The sequence below is a fragment of the Pituophis catenifer genome, unplaced genomic scaffold (genome assembly GCF_029215685.1).
Source record: "Pituophis catenifer annectens isolate HBS135680 unplaced genomic scaffold, rPitCat1.0.hap2 SCAF_8, whole genome shotgun sequence".
Classification (NCBI taxonomy): Eukaryota; Metazoa; Chordata; class Lepidosauria; order Squamata; family Colubridae; genus Pituophis; species Pituophis catenifer.
The window spans coordinates 12397022-12418267 of NW_027256888.1; the positions used below are offsets into that span (position 1 = coordinate 12397022).

Consider the following 21246-nt stretch of genomic DNA (forward strand, 5'->3'; position numbering starts at 1 on the left):
GTGAAGATGCCCGCCTTCCACTTGGAAGATTGCAAGTTCAATCCTAGGCAGCGATAGATGTTTATTTGAGAGCAAAGAGAAAAATAGTGTGAACTCTGTGTAGGTGTCAATAGAAAGAATAGAATAGAATAGAATAGAATAGAATAGAATTCTTTATTGGCCAAGTGTGATTGGACACACAAGGAATTTGTCTTTGGTGCATATGCTCTCAGTGTACATAAAAGGACAAGATACGTTCGTCAAGAATCATAAGGTACAACACTTAATAATAGTCATAGGGTACAAATAAGCAATCAAATTATACTAGGAAACAATATAAATCGTAAGGATACAAGCAACAAAGTTACAGTCATAAGTGGGAGCAGGTAGGTGATAGGAACGATGAGAAAATTAATAGCAATAATGCAGATTTAGTAAATAATTCGACAGTGTTGAGGGAATTATTTGTTTAGCAGAGTGATGGCGTTCGGGGAAAAAACTGTCCTTGTCTCTCGTTGTTCTGGTGTGCAGTGCTCTATAGCGTCGTTTTGAGGGTAGGAGTTGAAACAATTTATGTCCAGGATGCGAGGGGTCTGTAGATATTTTCACAGCCCTCTTTTTGACTCATTGACTCCACTGTTGTTGCAGAATCACATGGATTTGGCCAAAGGTCACATCAAGGCCCTCCAGGAAGGAGACCTCTCCTCTTCACGCGGCATTGAGGCCTGCACAAATGCAGCAGATGCACTTTTACAATGCATGAACGTAGCTCTTCAGCCAGGTAGGCATTAAAAAAGAAAAAGAAAAAAAAACCCAGCAGTCTATATTGTGACCAGATCCTCTGATTGAAATATTCTGCTTTCTTTAAGTTCTCAAAAAAAAAAAACCTAAAATCAGATCAATCTTTATTATAGTTATACCAAACAAAGTTTTTTAAAAAAGGCTTAAAGATGGAACTATAAGCGATAGTCAGTAAAAAGCTCAAATTGTGTTTTAAGTACAATAAATGTTGAAAGCTTTCACTTAAATATGAGTGATTTGGGCTAGAAAAAGTACGTTTGTCCTCAATTTATTATTGTAGGAATAAGCCATATTTAGCCTATTATAATCAGGCAGGTTCAGCTGCTTTTGTGTCTTATTTTATGTGGAACCATGCAGAACCTGATTATATTATCTGTGGCCTCTGGATTAGTATCAGGTAGCAAGAGCTCTGCATATTTTAGAGAGAAAGGAAGATAATCTTGACCTCAATATGTAGGATCCATTGCGTAGGCCGGACGGGGACTATGGCCCCTTTATGTCCTGTGGACTTCAACTCCCAGAATTCCTGAGCCAGCATGGCTCAGGAATTCTGGGAGTTGAAGTCCACAGGTCATAAAGGGGCCCTAGTTTCCCACCCCTGGCCTAGGAAGAAGGGATTGAAGCATTTTTAAAATCCAGAACAAGATAACATTTATAAGCAACTCGGGGAGATATTTGCTTAATTCATGAGGTGTAAGGTGGTGGGGCAGCACAATCAGATTCGCAGGATTCTGTTATTATTGCCAATCTTGCAAGTATGGGCAAGTATTCTTAGAACAGTGTTTCTCAACCTTGCCAAATCTAAAATGTGCAGACTTCAACTCCCAGAATTCCCTAGCCAGACTTGCTGGCTGGGGAATTCTGGGAGTTGAAGTCCACATGTCATAGAATTGCTAAGGTTAAGAAACACTGTCTGAGAAGATGGAATAATAGGGTTCAATGGGATCTTGGAGTTCTTCTACTCCAAATCCCTGCTCAAGCACATGGACATATGACTGGACACATGGCTATCCAGTCTGTTCTTAAAAACTTCCAGGGATGGTGCACCTTTGGATCATTGGATCTTCAGGCCTGCCACATTTACTACTGTGGGAAACTGGGAGGGGGGATTGTATGGAGCCAGGGTGATATATAGTCACAATAACATTCCTTTCTCAGAGAGTCAAGGACATCTTGCCCTGCACCTGGGAGGCTGGAACTGGGAGGCATCTCCAGTTGGGATGATGTTTGGATTGGACCATGTGATGGACTTGTGGGTGCCAGGCAGGGACTTGGACTTCCCTTTGGGTGGGGAAAACCTGGAAGCTTTCAGATTCGGGTTTTCCCAGATGTGCCAATAGGACATCTCTAATAAAATGGAACTTTGAGGAAACTCAAGCCGCTGAGTTTTCTTTCATTGGGGGTCTTACTTGGAACCCTGACAGCTGGCCTTTCACTGAAGACTTGGATGTCCTCCAGAACATGGGGATGGGAGATTAAAGGGGCATGGGAGATGTTTCCATAGTCAAATGTTTATTGTGTTTGTTCTCAGTGACCCTTGGAGGTTTTTCATGATTTTTCATATATTGTTAGCCACCCAAAGTTGTATCTGCAATTTATATGAGTGGCCATATATAAATGGATGAAATTGGATTGCAAAACCAATAATTATTATTCAGAAGGAGGAGTAATTAGGGCCGTGATGGCGAACCTATGGCCCGCGTGCCATAGGTGGCACACGGAGCCATATCTGTGGGTATGTGAGCATTGCCCTAGTTCAGCTCCAGTGCGCTGGTCAGCTGATTTTTGGGCCTTCCGGGCCCACTGGAAGTCGGGAAACGGGCTGTGTTTGCCCTCCCCAGGCTCCAAAAAAGCCTCTGGAGCCTGGGGAGGGAGAAAAACGGGACTACCGGGTCCACCAGTAACCTTTTTGCTATCACGTGCCAAAAGCGTGGGGAGCGTGGGGGTATCACACACACATGCATGGGGGGGCGGGGCATGGGGGGCATTGAATTATGGGTGTGGGCACTCATGACACCCCCCCCCCGCTTTTGGCACGCGACGGCAAAAAGGTTACCCAGCACTGAATTAGGGGTTCTGCAGGTTCCCTGTAGACTTGCCAATAGAGGAGACCAATAGATTCTACGTGTCCTGAATTATTTTATTTATGGATCACATTTTGAAATTGCCCCTCTCCCTCACAGAATGACATACCTTTAATGATCATGCTTTCAAGGCCTCTTTCCATCTTCTGATCTTAGGACATGAATTGCTTCATGCGGTCAATCAACAGCAGCAGCGATTTGGCGACCTGCGTGAGCTGTTTGCCCGAAGACTAGCCAGCCACCTCAACAATGTCTTCGTTCAACAGGTGCTGCTTTTCTCTTTTCTCCCTTTGTAGTTGGTTCCTCACTTCAGTTGTCAGAGTTTTCAAGAAAGTCTTGTCTTGGTAATAGCTGTTTTTAAAAACCATCTTCTTTGCACACTTCTCCATAACCAAATTTGGAATGGAAAACAAAATGGAATTAATTATTCCAGTTGCCAAGTACCCTTTATGTAAAACCAACTGATTTCCAGCGTGCATCTAAATCAGTGTTTCTCAACCTTGGTAGCTTGAAGATGCTGGCTGGGGGATTCTGGGAGTTGAAGTCCACCCATCTTCAAGCTTCCAAGGTTGAGAAACACTGATCTAAATGAACAGACACTGCCTGAATTTTTTAAAATGCGGGGAGTCCAGCATCCATTCTTTTTTTAAAAAAAACAACCATGCAGAAATTGGCATTAATTCAGGCAGCTTTATAAACATACTGCAGATTTGGCAGGGTTAACATAACAGGTGTAGGTAAGAATGGAATTTCTTTTGTAGCAATTTTTTAAATAATTATACCGTATGGAAAAAATGTATTAATTGTGAGGCTTTGATAGAATCAAGGTGGGTGATGAGTCAAATCCAGGAAGACACTTTTTATTGTACAATAGCGTTAAGGTTGACTAGAATAGCCTTTATCCATGTAAGCCTTACGCATTTTACTCAACAATAGTAAGATGTTCTGAAAAGGTAGTGATTAGTATAGTTATATGGAATGATATATTGCCATCTAAAAGAGGTCTTCTTTGGAGGTATGTCTAGCATTCTAGAATAAATGAGAAAATAAACGATCCACAGTATGAACAGAACAGAATAGAGTAGAATAGAATAGAATAGAATAGAATAGAATAGAATAGAATAGAATAGAATAGAATAGAATAGAATAGAATAGAATAGAATAGATAGTTATTATAAATGTTAAATCTAAACCAGATTAAATTTGGACACATTAATATGTGGAATCCTTGTATTCTCTGGTTTTGCTTGTAGACATTTCATTACCTGACTAGGTAACATTATCAGCAATAATTGATCAGCAAGCAATAACTAAGCTTAGTGAGCATCAAGAATAGGATAGGATAGGATAGGATAGGATAGGATAGGACAGGACAGGACAGGACAGGACAGGACAGAACAGAACAGAACAGAACAGAACAGAATAGAATAGAATAGAATAGAATAGACTTTATTGTCACTTTGAATGTACACTAATTGGCATACATTAAAATGAAATTTCATTGCATTAAAAGGCTATATCCTTGGCCCAAATATCTGAGCCAGTATGTTCTTCAATCGTGATTGTTTTAAGATGCGTGGACTTTGATTTCCAAAATTCTCCAGCCAGCATGTCAAGGTTGAGAAACGCTCTTCAAAGAGCTGGACCAAACCAAAAAACATAACATTCCAATTGTGAATATCCTAATCCATTTTCAGCCTTGTAAGGCAGGGGTCCCCAACCCCCGTCCCAATACTGGCACCGGTCCGCGGCATGCCAGTAACAGGGCCGCGCAAACAAGAAAAGCCCCATCCATGAGGTGTAAGGCAGCACACGAAACCACACCCCTTCCGGTGGTAAAACCTTTCTCCATGGATCTGGTCCCTGGTGCCCCAAATATTGGGGGGGGGGGCTGTTGTAGGGCACGATGGATAGTTTTACTAACAACTCAGTTCCAAATCTATTTTTTCCATTTGACTTTTCGGATTTGTCCTTAGTTTGGTATTTAGAATAATGTAAAAGAAAACAGATGGAAATTATATTGTGATGATGCAAAAATATAAAACAATATCCTATTTTTTAAAAGAGAAACTACTTTTCTGGATTATTTGTATACATTATACAAATTATACATTATACACCAAGAGCCTTGGTGGCGCAGCAGACTAAAGCACTGTTAAGTAACACCAGCTGCCTGCAATTACTGCAAGTTCAAATCTCACCAGGCTCAAGGCTGACTCAGCCTTCCATCCTTCCGAGGGAGGTAAAATGAGGACCCGGTTTGTGGAGGCAATAAGCTGACTTTGTATAAAAAAGAACACCGCTGGGGGGGCTGAAAGCCCTACTAAGCAGGAATATACAAAAGTATGAAGGCTATTGCTTAACACATTGTAAGCCGCCCTGAGTCTCCGGAGAAGGGCGGCATATAAATCGAACCAATAAATAAAACCAATAAATTATTCTGACAGTTAAAGAGATGTTTCTGTTGGTTAATTGAAACGTGTGTCGTTAACAAATACAGTATATAGAGATATAAAAGAGAGTTTATAGTGCTCTCCAGATGGCCCTGCAATTGTACATTTATTCCAGAGCAATTCATCCTAAAGTGTTACATTCACCATTCAAGCTCTGTGGTGGGTTGTTTGGGCAAATCTATTCAGTTCTCTGTGTTTTTTTTTTTATCCCTGTATTTTATCTCCAAATAGTTTATTGAACTGGAGAAGGGTCTCAGTAACAGGTCCTACTATGTTTCAGTTTCTGTGAGTATAGAGTTTGAATCAAGCTGCTTGAATTCTACTCGGCCTCTTTTTAAACCAAGCTTGCTAAACCTAACTATTTCTTGCAGTGTTGCCTCTGTAAAGTACAAAATGCAGCTTATGAGTTGAAGAATAAGTCTTTGTGACTGCTACGTCTTCTTTAAATCTTTCACGCTTTGAGCCCCTGGTAAAGAAGTATATCTTACATGAGAAGATATTGAATTTAGATGGACGATGATTAAAATATATGGTTAATATGAAATGTGCGATTAAAGTGCATCAAAGTGTGTTGTTTTGAGAATTACACATGGATGCATTATGAGCTCTATCATAATGGATTATTTCCAAAGGTAGATTTTTTTTCCCCATTAGATAATTCTTCCCAATTACTAAATTATATATAGTGTCCTTTGTATCCTCTCCCTAGAAGCTGGTTTGTGCTTGGTTCTCATTGACTCATTTGATCCTTTTGTCCAATTGAGGATTTTTTTTAAATTAATTCATTGGTTTTCTTGCAAAACATGGGTTTTCCCCAAAGCCTACCATGTTGTGAATGGGTTATTCAATTTTGACTGCATAAGAATCCACCCTGGGAAAATACCGTATTTTTCGGAATATAAGTCGCTTCGGACTATAAAACGCACCTACTTTTTTGGGTGAGGAAAACAAGAAAAAGAAATCTGCCTCTGCCTCCCAGCAATTTTGCCTCGTTGCAGCAAACAGCAAATACCCTGCTTTACTTTCATTTTCGTTTTCAGCATAGCTTGATTAGCATAAGAAATAAAATATCTGCTCCCAGCAATTTACCTCCTTGCAGCAAGCAGCAGAGGCCCATGCAGCAATAGGCAATGGCAATCCCTGCAGCCTAAAACAGCTGAAAGTCGGGAGGCTAATCCAACAGACAATCAACTTGTGCTAATCAGGCTATGCTGAAGCTGAAATGGGCTGTTTCTTGTGCTTGCTGTAGGGAGGTAAATTGCTGGGAGGGGCCAGTGGGTGGGCGGGGCTACATTCATTGTATAAGACGCACCCAAATTTTCACCCCCTTTTAGGGGGGAAAAAGGTGTGTCTTATACTCCGAAAAATACGGTAGGTTTGCTAGAGCAAATGTATACAAATTTTTTGGCAAGAAGGAGCATGGAAAATTTGAAAGCATGTTGCTGAGGCTTCCAGTAAAATGACTATTGTGATGATAGTAACTAAGTGAGGATATTCCTTGGAGGCCCAGTTTGGTCTAGTAGCAAAGGCACCAGGCTAGAAAGCAGGAAATCTGCCGCCATATAGCAAAATGTGTAAATTAACTGACTATCCTAGTAAATACCGCATAAATTCTACGTATCAGTGTTGGGTCAATCATATTTTGCAATTTATTCACGTTTATCAAGCCCAAGATAAAGTGATAATGATTTCCTTTTAATTTTTATTGAACAAAAGTTAAGAAGCTAGATTGTTATGAAATGATAGGACCAAACAACATTCCTGGGTCAGCCAGAGACAGTTGATTGCGCAGTTTCAGAACCAGATTTGTATCTGCAATTCTGAACCAAGAAGAGCTCTGATACACCTGCTTTTATACATATCCAAGACAAAGGATTTTGTGGGCACAGCAGTTTTCCATATATGGTTAACATACATTTGTTACATTATAATTGACACTTTCTAATTACTAAATTCTTTCATTATTTTCTAGTTCATAAGATTATCTTAGCTAAACAACCTTCCTCAGTTCTGTGACTGCTGATGCGTAGATTCATGACTGCTTTGGATAATAAGTAACTTTTTGTTTCTTATGGATGTCCTTGCATCCTTGACAGCTAGGCCCCTCAGAAGATATGTATTACCAAGAATGGAATTTAGCTGATTTAGTGCAATCTCTAAACAAGCACATTTCTTTCTTATAATAATGTGAATAAAGAGGGTCCTTCAGTGTTCATATAGCTGACCCTGTACTATTCCTACATTATTCACATTAAGATCACATTGATAAGATCTTGTTTTTTTGCCCTGTAGACAAATAATTGGTCAAGAGTGTGGCTTACATGTATATGAATAGTGTTTGTTAACTAGCACTGCTTTGTGTTAACATCTTGTCTGGAGTTGCCTGTCAAACGCTTATACAGGTAGTCCCCACTTCATTTAGTGACCATTTCAAAGTCACAACGATGCTGAAAAATGGGTCTTACAACCGTTTTTCACCCTTACGACCATTGCAGCATCCCTATAGTCACGTGATCAAAATTCAGATGCTTGCAGTGCCCCAGGTTCATGTGATCCACTTTAGCGGCCTTCTGACAAGCAAAGTCAAGGGGGAAACCAGATTCACTTAGCAACCACGTTATTAAATGGACAACCGCCGTGGTTCACTCAACAATCGTGGCAAGAAAGGTCGTAAAAATGGGGCAAAACTCCCTTAACAAATGTCTCACTCAGCAACATCCATTTTGGGCTCAATTATTGTTGTAAATCGAGGACTGCCTGTAATTAATTTTACTTAAAAATCATCCTTGACAAGATTGAAGAGTATGAGTCAAGGCAAAGATTGCACGTAAAGGTTAATTTTTGCCTCACAGATAATTGAAACCCTCGTATATTTCTATAAATTGATATTAATTCATCAAATTATAAATTTCATTGAGAGCCACCTTGAACTTTTCAGCAGAAGGAGCAACTCCTGATAAGAAGGATGTGTTGTGGTTAATCTGTAATCCATTGTTTATTTTGTCTTTTATGTTGTTTCTGAATGTTACAGCCATTGTTGTTTTTCACAGAACAGCAGGACGGCCTAACTAACCAATGACAAGCAGAGCCTCTTTTCTATGATTAAACGGCAATCTGTCTGGCAGATTTACCGCTATAATTTATTCAAACAGCTTCCTTCTGTTGCTTCCTTCCACAAAGGGACACGACCAGAGCTCCACTCTTGCTCAGCACTCGGCTGAGCTGACCTTGCCAAATCATCACCCTTTTCACCGAGACCTGCTCCGGTATGCCAAACTTATGGAGTGGTTAAAGAATACGGATTATGGGAAATACGAAGGGCTGACGAAGGTAAATCGCTCAAAGAGTGAAATTAGGATAATACAGAATAAGGCACCCTTGCAAAAATCAAACACGTTTCTCACATCTGCAGCCTCTAGATCGGCGGTCCAGATCACTGGCTGGGGAGGGGAAGGGGGGAACCAGGACACGTGAGCGTTGGGCGGGTGTGCGCATGCACGTACAGCTCTGTCAGAGTTTGTTGCAAAACCAAATCCAGAAAGCACACACAGGCAGACTGATGCAGCAGGATTCATTAACTTCTCTTTATATACATATAACACATGAAGTTAAATGTACAATACCAATAGCTGATTCTTCCAACATGGTAGAAGTTACAGGCAGAGGAGAGAACAGTTCTTAGTTTCAATTCAGCAAAGCAGGCAAGCCCAGACTTGTTTTGTTTTAGAGCTGAGCACAGAGCTAAGCCACGCCCAGACTTCTTGCTTAAGTTTCTGTTTCTAAACAGCCCTCATTGGCTGATCCAGTTGCTATGCCTATTCATTGGCTGACCTTGTTACCATCTCTCTGCCAGTTCATGAATATTCTGACAAGCTCGACTTGTGTCTTATCACTTGCAAGTCAAGCTGTGTACACCGACCCGCAGCTCACATGGCCCAGTTGCAAATAGGCCAAGACCTGGTAGTGGGCCGCAGCCCAGAGGTTGTGGGATCCCTGCTCTAGATCAGAATCTCAGATTATTTCCCAGAATGTGCCAGCGCTTGAATTTGGGGAAAGCTACTTCTCTTTTACAAGGTCTTTTTATGATTGTATGTTAAGGGGGGGGGGGGGAATCTGTTTTTTTTAAGATTGTATGTTAAGGGGGGGGGAAATCAGTTTTTCTTGACCATTCTTTTTTTTTTTTTCTTTTGCATAAAAGTACTTTTTATTAAAGGAGAAACACAGTAATAATAAAAAAACTGAAATCAAAAAAAAGAGACCAAAAATAGAAACCCAAAATGCAAAAAAAACAAAAAAAGAAAGAAAAGAAAGAAAGAAAAGAAAAAGGAGAGAAAAAAAGAAAAGAAACGGGGGGAAAAAGAATATTTAAAGAAGCAAATCAAATCAAATCAGGTGCATGCCAGGAATTATTATTTCCAGTCTTCACTAATAGCCGGGTTATTCCGATTTGCTTTATCTCAAAATGTTATTATTGGAAGAGTCTGATTTTATTTCTCTGCCCATAGTCAAGTACTGTCCTATAGGCTGCACCGTATCCTGTAGTATTAATTCCAACCCTTTTTAGATACTTTAGAACAGGGGCCTTTTGGCACCAGGAACTGGTTTCGTGGAAGACAATTTTTCCACAGACTGGGGGGTTGGGGTGGGGGTGGGGAATGGTTTCGGTTTCTCTCGCTTGCCCACTGCTCGGCTACAGCTATGCAGTCTGGTTCCTAACATGCCACGGACCCCCGCTTTAGAAAAGTATATTTTTCCTTTTATCATAATTAATTGTGGTCTGTGACCGAATAAAGATTGATTTGATTTAGGAAGCAAAAGTACAAGCAAGTTAATATTTTCCCCATAATCTACGAAATTACATACATACATTGCATACAATTTACATGGAGGACGTAAGCATCTTCTCATATCAACCCTCTTTTTATCTTTTCTGGGTCATTTTCACTAGATTTCAAGCTGTATTTCGATTGCTTTGGCTGGTAGCTTGTCTTTGCTAGGCACCAGACAAGGGACAGATGCTACTCTCTTATAGGCATACTTGTTTTTAAGTACGCTTAACATTTCTTTTTGCATATCTGCAAGCAATTAGAGGTGGTAAGTTCAGAAAGGGACATGGTGGCTCAGTGGCTAAGACGCTGAGCTTGTCGATCGAAAGGTTGGCAGTTCGGCGGTTCGAGTCCCTAGTGCCGCGTAACGGGGTGAGCTCCCGTTACTTGTCCCAGCTTCTGCCAAGCTAGCAGTTCAAAAGCAGGTAAAAAATGTACATAGAAAAAATAGGGACCACCTTTGATGGGAAGGTAACAGTGTTCTGTGCGCCTTTGGCGTTTAGTCATGCCAGCCACATGACCACGGAGACGTCTCCAGACAGCGCTGGCTCTTCAGCTTTGAAACGGAGATGAGCACCGCCCCCTAGAGTCAGGAACGGCTAGCACATATGTGCGAGAGGAACCTTCACCTTTACGTAAGTTCAGAAAGAAGCAAAAAACTGGGCTTTGTGCATTATTGACTACTTATGGATTTCACATTAGTGATCTTTTGCCAAGGTAGGCATGCTTAGCAGACCAATATTGTTGTAAAATTAAATTAATGTGAAGGTTTTGCCATATGGCTCTGGACTGGTGCAAGAATTTGGCTTAGGTAAACTGGTGAGTATGGGCTAGAGTACCTAAGCAGTTAGTGAAAAATGGATAAAATTAGTAAAAAAAATAATAAAACCCCCAGACTTATTGTTTTATAACCTAGACCAGTGATGGCTAACCTTTCCAGGACCGAGTGCCCAAAGCGTGTGTGTGAATGCGAATGCACGTGTCCGAACCCACAAAATGCAATGCGCGTCTGCCCCCCGCAAATGCCCCTGCCCTCACACATGCACACACGCCCCACCCTCCTGCACATGCGCGGCAGAGACCCAGTGACCAACTGGCTGGCGGGAGGTGCACACGCATGCGCGGTGGAGCTGAACTGGGGCGACGGCTCACATGCCCACAGAGAGGGCGCTGTGTGGCACGTGTGACACACGTGCCACAGGCATGCCATCACGGATCTAGACTGAAAATAAATGAAATACTCTTTTCTTCATTCTGTCTTTTGTTCTAATAACTTCACTGCTGTTCGCATGCTGATTTGTCAAAATTATCTTAAATGTATGGACGTAAAAACAGATGAACCGTTTGCATTCTCTCTTGGAGCCAACCATGTCTGCTTTTTTTTTTTTTTTTAAAGAACTATATGGATTATTTATCCCGTTTGTATGATAGAGAAATAAAGGACTTCTTTGAAGTGGCCAAGATTAAAATGACAGGCGCAACTAAGGAAGGAAAGAAGTTTGGTAAGTTTTTTTTAAAAAAAAACAAAACAAAACACCGAAGAATCTTTTTTTTTGCAGTTAATTACTCAGAATGTAGCGGAAATGCAGAATTATTTCAAACAACTTAAAAAATATCTCCTTGCTAAATAAATAAATAAATACCGTTTACCCATTAGTAGCAATTATGCTTCGGGTAAGCTTCAGCCCTATGCATTAAAAAGGGAGGTTAATTAAAAAAAAACAACCTGTAAAGTAATTTTCTGCAACATGTTTATCGGAAATGAAATAAAATTGTTGACATCTTTGCAAGGTTGTTAAAAATTTTGTTAGAGCTTGAGAGGAGGTTACGAATTGTGGTATAAAATAGATAATAACGCCTGAGCTGGAAAGATTTTTTGAACTAAACTCTGCTACTCTGCTTGACAGGCAGAGTAGCAGTGAGCTCTGTTTAACTCTTGTTGATATTCTGTCGATGAGATTCTGGGAAATTTTCACAGCGTGATCCCAGTGACTCCAAAAAGATCTGTGTTCAGAGATTCCAACGAGGCCTGGTTTTTCTTAGGTGCTGTTGATGGATCCTAGACAGAGGTGGTATTCAGCAGGTTCTGACCAGTTCTGGAGAACCGGTAGTGGAAATTTTGAGTAGTTTGAAGAACCAGTAAATACCACCTCTGACTGGCCCCGCCCCCATCTATTCTCTGCCTCCTGAGTCCCAGCTGATCAGGACGAAATGGGGATTTTGCAATATCCTTCCCCAGGATTGGGGAGGGAATGGAGATTTTACAGAATCCTTCCCCTGGAGTGGGGTGGGAATGGAGATTTTACAGTATCCTTCCCCTGGAGTGAGGTGGGAATGGAGATTTTACAGTATCCTCCCCCTGCCATGCCCACCAAGCCACTCCCACAGAACCAGTAGTAAAAAAATTTGAATCCCACCACTGATCCTGGGAATGGATTCTTCTAAATATCTCAGTGATCGAATGTACACACACACACACACACACACACACACACACACACACCTTTCCAGCCATATACAGGTAGTCCTCGACTTACAACAGTTTGTTTAGTGGCCATTCAAAGTTACAATGGCGCTGAAAAAATTAACTTATTCCCATTTTTCACACTTATGACCATTGCAGCATCCCCATGATCACGTGATCAAAATTGGCCACTGACTCATATTTATGAGTCCCGGACAGGAGTGGGTTCTACTTACCTTTCCTAACGGTTTGCAACAGGGCTGTGCGCCCGCCCACTCTTCTGCGCATACGCAGAGGCTTCCTGATGACGTCAGGGTCAGTGGGTGGAGCATCCCGCCAGTTTTACTACCGGTTCTTACGAACCGGTCCAAACCGGGGAGGGGGGGCAACCTACCACTGGTCCCAGAGTCACATGATTCCCTTTTGCGACCTTCTGACAGGCAAAGTCAACGGGGAAACCAGATTCGCTTAACACCCGTGTTACTAACTTAACAACTGCAACCGTTGCAAGAAAGATTGTAAGATGGGGCAAAGCGCACTTAACAAATTTCTCACCTTAGCAACAGAGGTTTTGTTTTGGGCTCAATTGTGGTCGTAAGCCGAGGACTACTTATATATAGCTACTTTTTTGAAAGGAAGAAAATATGTACTTCTAGCAGCTTGTTTTTTTTATCAGCAAGACTGCTTTTTTGTTTTGTTTTTTTCATGGAAAGCAAGCAGGGATATAGGGAGAAGCAATAAAAAATACATATAATTCAGTTTCTGTGGATCAACGAATCTTTTCTAGAATAGGCAGTTCGAGTTAGGTTGGAGCCAGAATCTTGCCTTCCTTCAGGAATAGAACATCAATGTAGCCAGCCACAGCCTGTCTGATTAAGAAAAATATAAATAAAATATAAATATTAAATATTTATTTATATAAATAAATAAATTTATTTATTTATATAAATAAATAAATTTATTTATTTATAAATAAATTTATTTAAATAAATGTATTTATTTATAAATAAATTTATTTAAATAAATTTATTTATTTATAAATAAATTTATTTAAATAAATGTATTTATTTAAATTTATATAAATAAATAAATTTATTTATATAAATAAAATATAAATATTACTAGGTGCAGCTGAATTCTCATAATGCCTTTGCTCCATTTTTAAATGCTGGTATGTCCCCATCCTTGATGTTTTTGTTTAAAAAGTCGCTATTTGATTACATTGTTTTAAACTTTTATGTTCACAGATGTGGAATTGTCTGAAATATGTTTTAAATTCGTTTCGTTTGCTTTTGATGGAAAAATCCAGCAATAGAAGCTGGCAGATTGTGAGATACCGTATAGCAGAGGTCTTCAAACTTGGCAGCTTTAAGACTTGTGGACTTCAACTCCCAGAATTCTCCAGCCTGGCTGAGGAATTCTGGGAGTTGAAGTCCACAAGTCTTAAAGTTGCCAAGGTTGGAGACCCCTGCTGTATAGGTTCTCCTACTTGAGCAAGGGGCTGGACTAGAAGACGTCCAAGGTCCCTTCGAGTTCTGTTCTATTCTGTTCTATTTCCAAGTTTAGCTTTATATAGTGCGCTGCAGACGTCTTATCTGGCTGTTTAATCTAAAAAAATAATCTCTAAATCTTAACAGTTCATTATGTTCTTATATTAGCTGGTTTTAACAAACTTTTTTTCTTCCTGTGATAGATCAAAATAGGTATAGTCCTGGGTACCCGCAGCAGTGGGTCAAGCTGTGTCACGCGCAACATGATGTCATTGCACAAATGGCGCAAATTTTAGATTTGCGTGGCGTGCATGCTAACTTTGGAAGTAAATCCATGTGAATTCTATGAGCCTTCCTGTACAGGGTTCCACTGGATTTTATTTCCTGTGGGCACTTTCTAAACTATACCATTGATCATTTGGTCAGCCTGGTACTAGTTGAGAATGTAATTTCCAGATTTCTTTACAGTGTTTTAGGTAACATTGTCTCTGATTTTGTATTTGCAGTCGCAATATTTGTCCCCTCCGTTTGTGCTCAAACCCAGCCACGGTTACATTACAGCAACATGGATAGAAAACAATCCTGTATTACACATGAAAAACTTAATGCTACCTACAGTAGTGGCCAAAATTGTGGGAACCTTTTGGGAAAAGTGTATTTTCTAAAACTAGCTAATAACACCACTTTTTTTGGAGTAGTACCATCAAATTATATATCAATGAAAGATAATTTAATCAAGAATGTAAGGCAATAACTTTCATGAAGGATTTGCTATTAGAATAGCAGTTACAGTAGAAAGAAGAAAAGTGAAACACGTAGAAAAAACGAGATATACAAAAATTATCACCATAGAAAAAACAAGATATACAAAACTATCACCATAGAAAAAACAAGATATACAAAAATTATCACCATAGAAAAAACAAGGAGCCTGAGTGGCGTAGGAGGCTAATGCCTCCTAAGGCAGCATGTAACATCCAGCTGCCTGCAATTACTGCGAGTTCAATTCTCACCAGGGTCAAGGTCGACTCAGCCTTCCATCCTTTCTAAGGTGGGTAAATTGAGGACCCAGTTTGTGGGGGCAATAAGCTGACTTTGTATAAATATACAAAAGTATGAAGGCTATTGCTTAACGCATTATAAGCCGCCCTGAGTCTCCAGAGAAGGGCGGCATATAAATCAAATTAAAAAAAAGATATACAAAAATTAACCCCATAGAAAAAACAAGATATACAAAATTATCACCATAGAAAAAAAAAGATACACAAAAATTATTATGTCAGTTAATACTTAGTTGGGTAACCTTTAGCATGAATTACGGCCTTACAACATCTTCCCATGGAGTGAACCAAGTCTTTTAGTTCTGCAGCTGTTATAATGTGAAACCAAGATTGAATTATTGTTTCTATTATCTGGGTTTGATTGCTGGGTCGCTTCTGACTAACAAGTTTCTTTAGTCAGCTCCATAGATTTTCAATGGGGTTAAGGTCTGGGCTATTCCCAGGCCATTCCAGCAGTGGGATATGATTATCTTGAAACTCCAAAAAAAAAAAAAAAAAAAAAAGTGGTATTATTAGCTATCAAACCTCAAAAATACACTTTTCCCAAAAGGTTTCCACAATTTTGGAATCGTAATTTGTAAAAATGAGGCTATTTGTATGGTTTGGTACCAAGACACACCTTAGCCTCGTGATCAAGGACTTACACTTTAAAGATTTTGCTAAGCCTCTCACAGCTTTCCTTGGTGGGCCTCAGGGACTTTTGAGGAAAATTTCTCAGGAAAATGATGATTTGATATTGCTGTTTAAAGTAGCATTGTATCTTTTGGCTCACAACTTGGGTTGTTCCATTATTGTCGGAACGAGCCTAACAATGCAAGCACGAAGGTGGCCTGTTAGAGAGGCACTAGAGTCTAGAAGATATCCAAGGAAAGTGGGTTTTCTTCATACAGTCCAAGTAAACTGTATCCACACCCCTTGTCATGCTGCAGAGAAAGTTGGGGTCAACTTCTAGATCAGGGGGAAAAAAAAATAAAGATACAATTGCCTTTAAATCAAACCTGGTGATTACAGAAGGCACATCCGTGTAGCTTGGTTTGCAGAAATCTAGAAAAAGGTGTACAGATAGTCCTTGACTTACAGTCATTTGTTTAGCAGTGATTCAAAGTTGACAAAAAGTGAATTTATGACTGGTCCTCACACTTAACAATCGTCGCAGCATCCGCAGCATCCCAAGCTCACACGAGAGCCATTTGCGACCATTTTCAGCTGGCTTCGGACAAGCAACTCATTAGCGGAACCCCGATTCGCTTTAAAGACCACATGATTTAAATTGGGGAGCCATTTTGGATTTAATTTTGTTTTAAATGTATTTTAATGTTTATATTGTATGTTTTTTAATCTTGGCTGTTCATCGCCCCGAGTCCTTCGGGAGAGGGGGCGGTATAAAAGTTTAATAAATATAAATATAAATATATATATGATTTACATAACAACGATGGCCAAAAAAAGTTATACAATTGGGGATGACTCACCTAACAACTGCCTTGCTTAACAGCTGAAATCTTCGTCCCAACTGTAAGTCAAGGACCACCTGTTTAGTCCCTGTTAATAAAATGGCCTGCAATCCAAAGACGTGTTCCAGGATCTAATGGGGAATTCTGGGAATTGAAGTCCTCCAGGCTTAAAGTTGCCAAGGATGGAGACCCCTGTTGTAAAAAAATCCTATCACACACTTTGTCCCCTTCAGATCTTGTGGCTTTCTTTGAGCAAGATCTGCTTTCTCTTATAACTTGTCCGCACCTGATGCACCATCTTGCATTCAGGACTCACCATCATTTCTGTTTGTGTTCCCCCGCCAGATTAAAAAAAAATGGGGAAAATCATGGAAAGGCTCCTTAACACATACATATGTCCTGCATATTTAAATAGATTCCACCTTAGTGCCTTCCCAGCTATGTATGTTTGCAACTTGTAGTTACTTGCTTCTTACAGTTCTCTGCATGTTTCTTTCCAGCTAGTGCTTAACTTGCATCTCGTGCATGATTTGTGCCAAATGCATTTTTAACTTGTCTTTGTCTTTGATGCTTGCAACCTAATTCATCCCAGCCACCCTGCCTCGAAAAGAAAGTGCTGTCAAACAGGAAACAGAGAGTGAGTATCGCCAGAGCTTTTAAATGGTTATTGCCAGTGCATTTTATGTTTTGGTAAACAAACAAAAAAAATTCCACACAAATTATCACGGCAAAACCTGTGAATTGTCAGATGCGGTGTTTTTGCACTTGATCTGAGGTACAGGAAAAGCAAATGTTCAATTGGGGAAGCAGCAAAAAAAAGAAAAAAATAATTGAATTTCTTCGGTGGGATTTGAGTCATGGGCAAAATAAAACGTGTTTTACAATTTATCTTAAAGTTAGGAAGTATCGTACCTTCCTCATATTTTCTTGGAATATGAGAAAAGCATTTCCATAGTGCAGGATGCTGACCCTGTGAATGAATCCATGAGGATTGGCAGGGCACACAAACGACAGCTGCAAGCCCAATGCAAGGCACTGAAAATGGTTAAATAATGCTAGCGTGCATTATTCTGCATTGCATCATCCTTACTCATTATGGGAATACCATTTTGTGCACACGGAGTCTGACTGGTGGAGAACTTTCTCCCAGGCATCGTCATCCCCCTTACACTTCAGCTTTAACTTTCAGCAATGTGAACTCGTAAACTCATATGTATGCCTCTATATTTGTATTTTATAGAGGGAGGCGGTGGCTCAGTGATTAAGACGTTGAGCTTGTCGATCGAAAGGTCGGCAGTTCAGCGGTTCGAATCCCTAGCGCCACGTAATGGGGTGAGCTCCCGTTACTTGTCCCAGCTTCTGCCAACCTGGCAGTTCGAAAGCACATAAAAAATGCAAGTAGAAAAATAAGGACCACCTTTAGTGGGAAGGTAACAGCGTTCCGTGTGCCTTTGGTGTTTAGACATGCTGGCCATATGACCAGATAGAGATGAACACCGCCCCTTAAGAGTCGGGAACGACTAGCACATATGTGCGAGGGGAACCTTTACCTTTATTTGTATTTTCAATTAGCTGCCGGCAGGTAATTTTGAGAAACTTGGTCCCTGGAGTGTGCTACCTGACTTTTCCCGCTTACATTCTTGTGGCCAAGTAAATTATTTTAGAGGTAACGCCCGCCCAACTTTTGTTAGTCTTAAGATCTATGACACGATTGGTATTCAGTGGCATTGCCATCTGCATGGGCATCAAGTCATCCGTAACTTCCCCACCCCCCCATGCATTGTTTGCTAAGAACTATTGTGCTGCTCTTCGAATGTGGGTTGTTGTGGCAACACACATCAGGTTTCATGGCTTGGGGCTATTGTGGACCAGCATTTCATGAGACTAGGGGTACTCCGGGTTGAGTATTACCTGACCGCTATAGTTGTTCTGTTCCCCTTCCTCACACAGGCAAACGTAATACCAAGCACGCCTGCCAATATTTTATTAGGTAAACAGATAAGAATTCTTGGCAGACCAAGGTTTTGGCAGCCAACTGCCGAATGCCTGCCAAGACCGTTTTCACTCCCATAAAGCAGAAGGGGACTTATCTTCAGTCTGTTCCAGGAGCAACAAATTATCCATGAGACAAGAGTTTAGTTAATGTTCAGTCCAAAATATATCCAAGCCGAATTTCAGAGATCACGATGTGACTTTCAGGGTTTAACTTTGTCCGTCACAAAGCCTGAAGAGCAATCCCACCCACTTTTATTCCTGGTGGGGCGTGGCTCCGTGATTCAGCTCAATCTCTGGCCCTCCCACACCTCTTCCGTTGCTGCGCACGCTTCTCCCTCCGACGCTGCCTGGGATCAAGCCAGGATTCATCATCCTCGCTCCCTATCAATTGGTGCTCCGATATGCCTTCCTCCTGGCACATCCCAGGCTGTTCCTCCTGGCCTTCGGATGGGACCTGAGGCATTGCCAGAAAGGAGGATCCTGGAGAGGGAGGCCTTGTCAGTTCCTCCCCATCACCTTCTGAGTCCTCTTCCTCTGTTAGGACAGGCTCGGGAGTCAGGGTCACAACAATAGTGCAGGCAATTGTTTCTAGGAATTGAAGTCCACAAGTCTTAAAGCTGCCAAGTTTGAAGACTTCTGCTGTAACGTAAAGCACTTTTGACTATACAAAGGATGATCTCCAAGGGCTTGAGATTTCCCACCCAGTGTCCTATTGCATTTCGTACACCCTTTCAAATGCTGGGCTACTGAATTATAGTTTCTCAGTTTAAGAATAAGCCTTCTCGAATGAAGGCGAATATACGTGTCCCAGGATAATGTTGCAGGATCCAATCTGGGTCAGTCACCGGGACCAGAGGTTTTGAGTTCAGAAGTTCTCTAACTAGGGATAAGTTCCTTAAAGAAGGGCTCCAGCACGAGTCCAGAAGCTCGGAAGACAAAACTTCTGGTCCTGGTGACCAACCCAAATTGGATCCTGCAATAAGTCTCCTTTCTCCAGTACACTTGCAAAAGAGGTATTTGGAAGATTTTAAATTAACCACTGTTTAAGGTAGTGATTAATCATAATAACCAGAAACAAGCCAGTTTCATAAATGATGTCTGAAGGCTAGCTTCTTTTCACTGATTGTAATTATGATTAACAGCAGTGTAGGGTGAATAAAGAATGTCAAATGTTTTGGTTGTGACTCCAAATCCCTTCCCATTTGCCAATGCCAGTCTGGGCTGATGTGATTGGTGCCCAAAAACAATTAAAGAGAAACAAGACATCTAAAAATGCCTTACGCCCCCGTACCCCATTTTGGGCATAGTAGGCCTCCCTGCATTTACCTGAGAGCCAAAATGGGGCGCGGGGACGGGGGACGACTTTTGGAAGGGGCAGGGAGGGGAGGGGCCAGCCAGCAATTTAACAACCGGTTCAGCCAAAGGCGTACGAACCGGTTGAATCCCACCACTGCTTACGCTGTCTCAAACGATGATTTGTCTAGAATTAAAGCAGAGTATTGCATTCTGCTCGAAACTCTTGCTGAGGGATGGAGTGAGACATCTCATAATTTAGAATTTCATTTGCCCATTTTAGAGGGTCAACCACCTCTTAGGTGGGGAAGGATGTAAGGGTTGGAAGCAGGAAATATGGGGATGGAGACACACCCACACTCACACCCGCCCACACTCACTCCTGGAACTTTTTTTTTTTTAAGCAAGGGAGCAACACAAAATTGGGAGCCTTAAAATATTTTGACTCGTCTGTTAAGAATAGTCTTCTTCTCATTTCTTTCCAGTTGAAATGAAATACAATCAAACCGCAGTAAACTGATAAAAGCTGTAAGAGTAGGTGGCCCAGGAGAGGTTTCTACTGGAAAGGCCCCCAAGAATGGGAAGACTAATCTCCCTAATTTTTTTCAGGAGTTGGTTGCTTCTACTTTCTTCCTAAGAAAATAGTGATGTGTGGCTTTCGTTCCGCTTTGCTTCTAGAAGATGCCCCTTTGTGAATTGTTCCTGGCCTTTCTGTCTACCCTTACTTGTGCTCTTTTCTGGATTCCTAGTAGCCTTAGGTGCCAGTTCTTGTATTGGCTGATCCTAAATGTCTGTCGTTAAGTGTGCATTTCTGAATCAGTTTATTGTCTTTGGTGAAGCAATAGATTCAACACCAGAGCAGTTCTGGTGTTTATTCTGTAAGGAATGCCCTCATAATATGCAGGTAGATGAGGAGATCGTTTTTAACGTATGATGCTTACCGGTGTTGCAACTTCTTATCTAGCTTGTGTTATGTCATAGGCCTTCACGGAAGCTCTGGGAAACTGACCGGCTCAACATCTAGCTTGAACAAACTCTCCGTTCAGAGTTCAGGAAGCCGTAGATCTCAATCATCCTCCTTGCTAGATATGGGAAACATGTCCGCTTCCGACCTTGATGTAGCAGATAGGACTAAGTTCGATAAGGTAATGCAACGATTCTGGGTATAATTGCATGCCGGCTATTGCCCCCCCCCCCCCCCGAAAAAAATATTAATTTAACACATATAAATGCCATTGCAGCCTTCTTGTTTCACGTGAATCAAGCGTTCCCAGCTTTTTCCCATATCTGGGACCAATAGATCTGCAGGCTGCAATTCTTCATATTGTTCCTTAGAACTTGATATC

The 21246-nt window shown here is 40.9% G+C and overlaps 1 protein-coding gene across 2 annotated transcripts in view; it reads left to right on the forward strand.

The window, feature by feature from the left end:
- The window catches only part of EXOC1 (exocyst complex component 1), a 49296-nt gene that overhangs the window by 15657 nt on the left and 12393 nt on the right, over positions 1-21246 (forward strand). For both annotated transcript variants that reach the window (XM_070948624.1, XM_070948625.1), the window contains 6 exons: positions 628-760; positions 3021-3130; positions 5549-5602; positions 8498-8647; positions 11540-11645; positions 20882-21045. In XM_070948624.1, the coding sequence (XP_070804725.1) occupies positions 628-760; positions 3021-3130; positions 5549-5602; positions 8498-8647; positions 11540-11645; positions 20882-21045 (717 nt within the window). The remainder of the gene's footprint in view (positions 1-627; positions 761-3020; positions 3131-5548; positions 5603-8497; positions 8648-11539; positions 11646-20881; positions 21046-21246) is intronic.